Source organism: Acytostelium subglobosum, assembly GCF_000787575.1.
Source record: "Acytostelium subglobosum LB1 DNA, scaffold: scaffold95, whole genome shotgun sequence".
NCBI classification, from domain to species: Eukaryota; Evosea; class Eumycetozoa; order Acytosteliales; family Acytosteliaceae; genus Acytostelium; species Acytostelium subglobosum.
In genome coordinates this window covers 1-1,854 of record NW_012236438.1, presented here as the reverse complement: position 1 = coordinate 1,854, position 1,854 = coordinate 1, and the positions used below count along the sequence as shown (strand labels likewise).

Below are 1,854 nucleotides of genomic sequence, written 5' to 3'. Positions count from 1 at the left end.
ACATAGTACCCTGTCACTTGGCTTGTGGCATTGATTGGGAGGAGGTCGACGCCAACACGAAGCCAGATCCTAATACCAACTGGCTCTTTAAACAAGATGTGTTCAGGTATGCATAATCACTACACTCTCATCGCAAAACCACGTAGACGTACATGTATCTAATAATAATAATAATATATAATATTGTACACACTACAGTGATTTACTAGTCAAATGGATGCTGGTCGCTCAAGTGGCCTACTCCATGGTGGAGAGACCTGAGTTCAGATCAATGATCCACTCTCTCAACCCAACTGCCACCGTGTTTGGGGCTGACACAGTCAAGAGAAGAGTGATGGAGATGTTCAATCACACAGTGAATAGGATGGCAGCGTACTTCAGACACCTTGACAGCAAGGTTTCATTTTGTGTAGATGGCTGGACCTCTCCAAACAACATGTCATTCTTGGGCATCACTGCCCATTGGGTGGACAATAGGAAGAACTTGTTTAAACCAAGACGAATGCTTTTGGCCATGGTCAAGAACTCTGACCATAGTGGTATGTCATCTTTGCTCACTCTCTCATTCATTCACTCAATCACTCATTCAATCACTTCATCATTCAAATCAAATATATGAATTCAATATTGACCTAATCCTATCCATTACCAGGTGCTCATATTGCCCAAGTATTCACCGACACATTGAACAAGTACGACCTTATGCCAAGATTGATCGCCACCACTGCTGATAACGCCAGTGCCAACACGAGATTCTCTCAATGCCTCGCCGAGATGTCGTCACCGACCAACCCAAACTACCGCTCCCTTGGTAGCCATGTCAATTGCCTCGCTCACGTTGTCTCATTGGCAGTCAAGGCGATGGTTACCTCTATGGCACAATTCGATGAGTTCACCGTCATCAAGAAGCTGCATGACCTTGCTGTGGCCATCAGGGCTAGTCCGCAGCGAAAGGAAAGATATGATAAGTAAGTAATCAATATCACTCGCCCAATCAATCAATCAATCACTCTTTACATAGCCAATGGCCATCAACACTTATTGACTAACAAATCAAAACCTCCACTCAGTGACTACATTTTCCGCTATGTTGGGGACCATATTAAGTTACCCAAACAACACAATCCAACCAGATGGGACGGTGTCTACCTTGTGTTGTCCCGTGCCATTACGATACGACCAACATTGGAGAAGATTCTTGCTCAGAGGGACTACTCGGAGTACACCCTACAGAGAAGGGACTGGACTATGGTAGAGACCCTGGTCAGAGTGCTCCAGCCATTCAGAGAGGTCACCTTGGAGGTTCAGAGGGCCCATTCAAACATCTCTATCACCTACCCAATGTATGAACTGCTGTTCAATCACTTGGAGTCAGAGATGAAGGGATCCGATTGCCTCACCCAAGTGTGCACTGCTGGATACAACAAGTTAAAGGTATGTTCAATCATCCTTGTTGTTCGTTCAATCAATGTCAACAGTGCACTAGTACTAACTAACCTCACTCAACACAAACAGGAGTACTACGTACGCACTGACACAGGTTCAATGTATTATATTAGTACTATCATCAACCCTTGCTACAAGATGGAGTTCTTTAAAAGCTTTGGTATGTGTCCTTATCAACTGGCGAGTTGGTTGACTAACCAACAGTTCATGCATTCATTTATTATAGGCAAGTTCAAGAAGGTTGCCAGGGAAGCAATCGAGTCAGAGTACGAGATCTACCAGTCAAAGTACCAAAGCATTGAGGCACGCCATCCTGATGAGCAGGATTGCCCTGACACCATCTGGAAGAGGATAATGAAGCCCAAGAAGGTGTGTATCATCAATCACTCAATCACTCAATCACTCAAT

General features: G+C 44.5%; 2 protein-coding genes across 2 annotated transcripts in view; both read left to right on the top strand.

The window, feature by feature from the left end:
- SAMD00019534_126810 (hypothetical protein) overlaps nt 1-705 on the top strand; it is a gene marked incomplete at both ends in the record, with an annotated part of 926 nt that extends 221 nt beyond the window's left edge. Inside the window, 3 exons of the mRNA XM_012892094.1 lie at nt 7-103; nt 196-538; nt 652-705. Of these exons, the coding sequence (XP_012747548.1) occupies nt 7-103; nt 196-538; nt 652-705 (494 nt within the window). The remainder of the gene's footprint in view (nt 1-6; nt 104-195; nt 539-651) is intronic.
- Nucleotides 706-861: 156 nt separating this feature from the next.
- SAMD00019534_126800 (hypothetical protein) lies at nt 862-1,845 on the top strand (the record flags this gene model as incomplete). Its single annotated transcript, XM_012892093.1, has 4 exons — nt 862-968; nt 1,071-1,434; nt 1,516-1,606; nt 1,673-1,845. Coding segments are annotated over 4 exons (735 nt in total), but the record flags the coding sequence as incomplete, so codon positions are not given.
- Nucleotides 1,846-1,854: the final 9 nt, after the last annotated feature.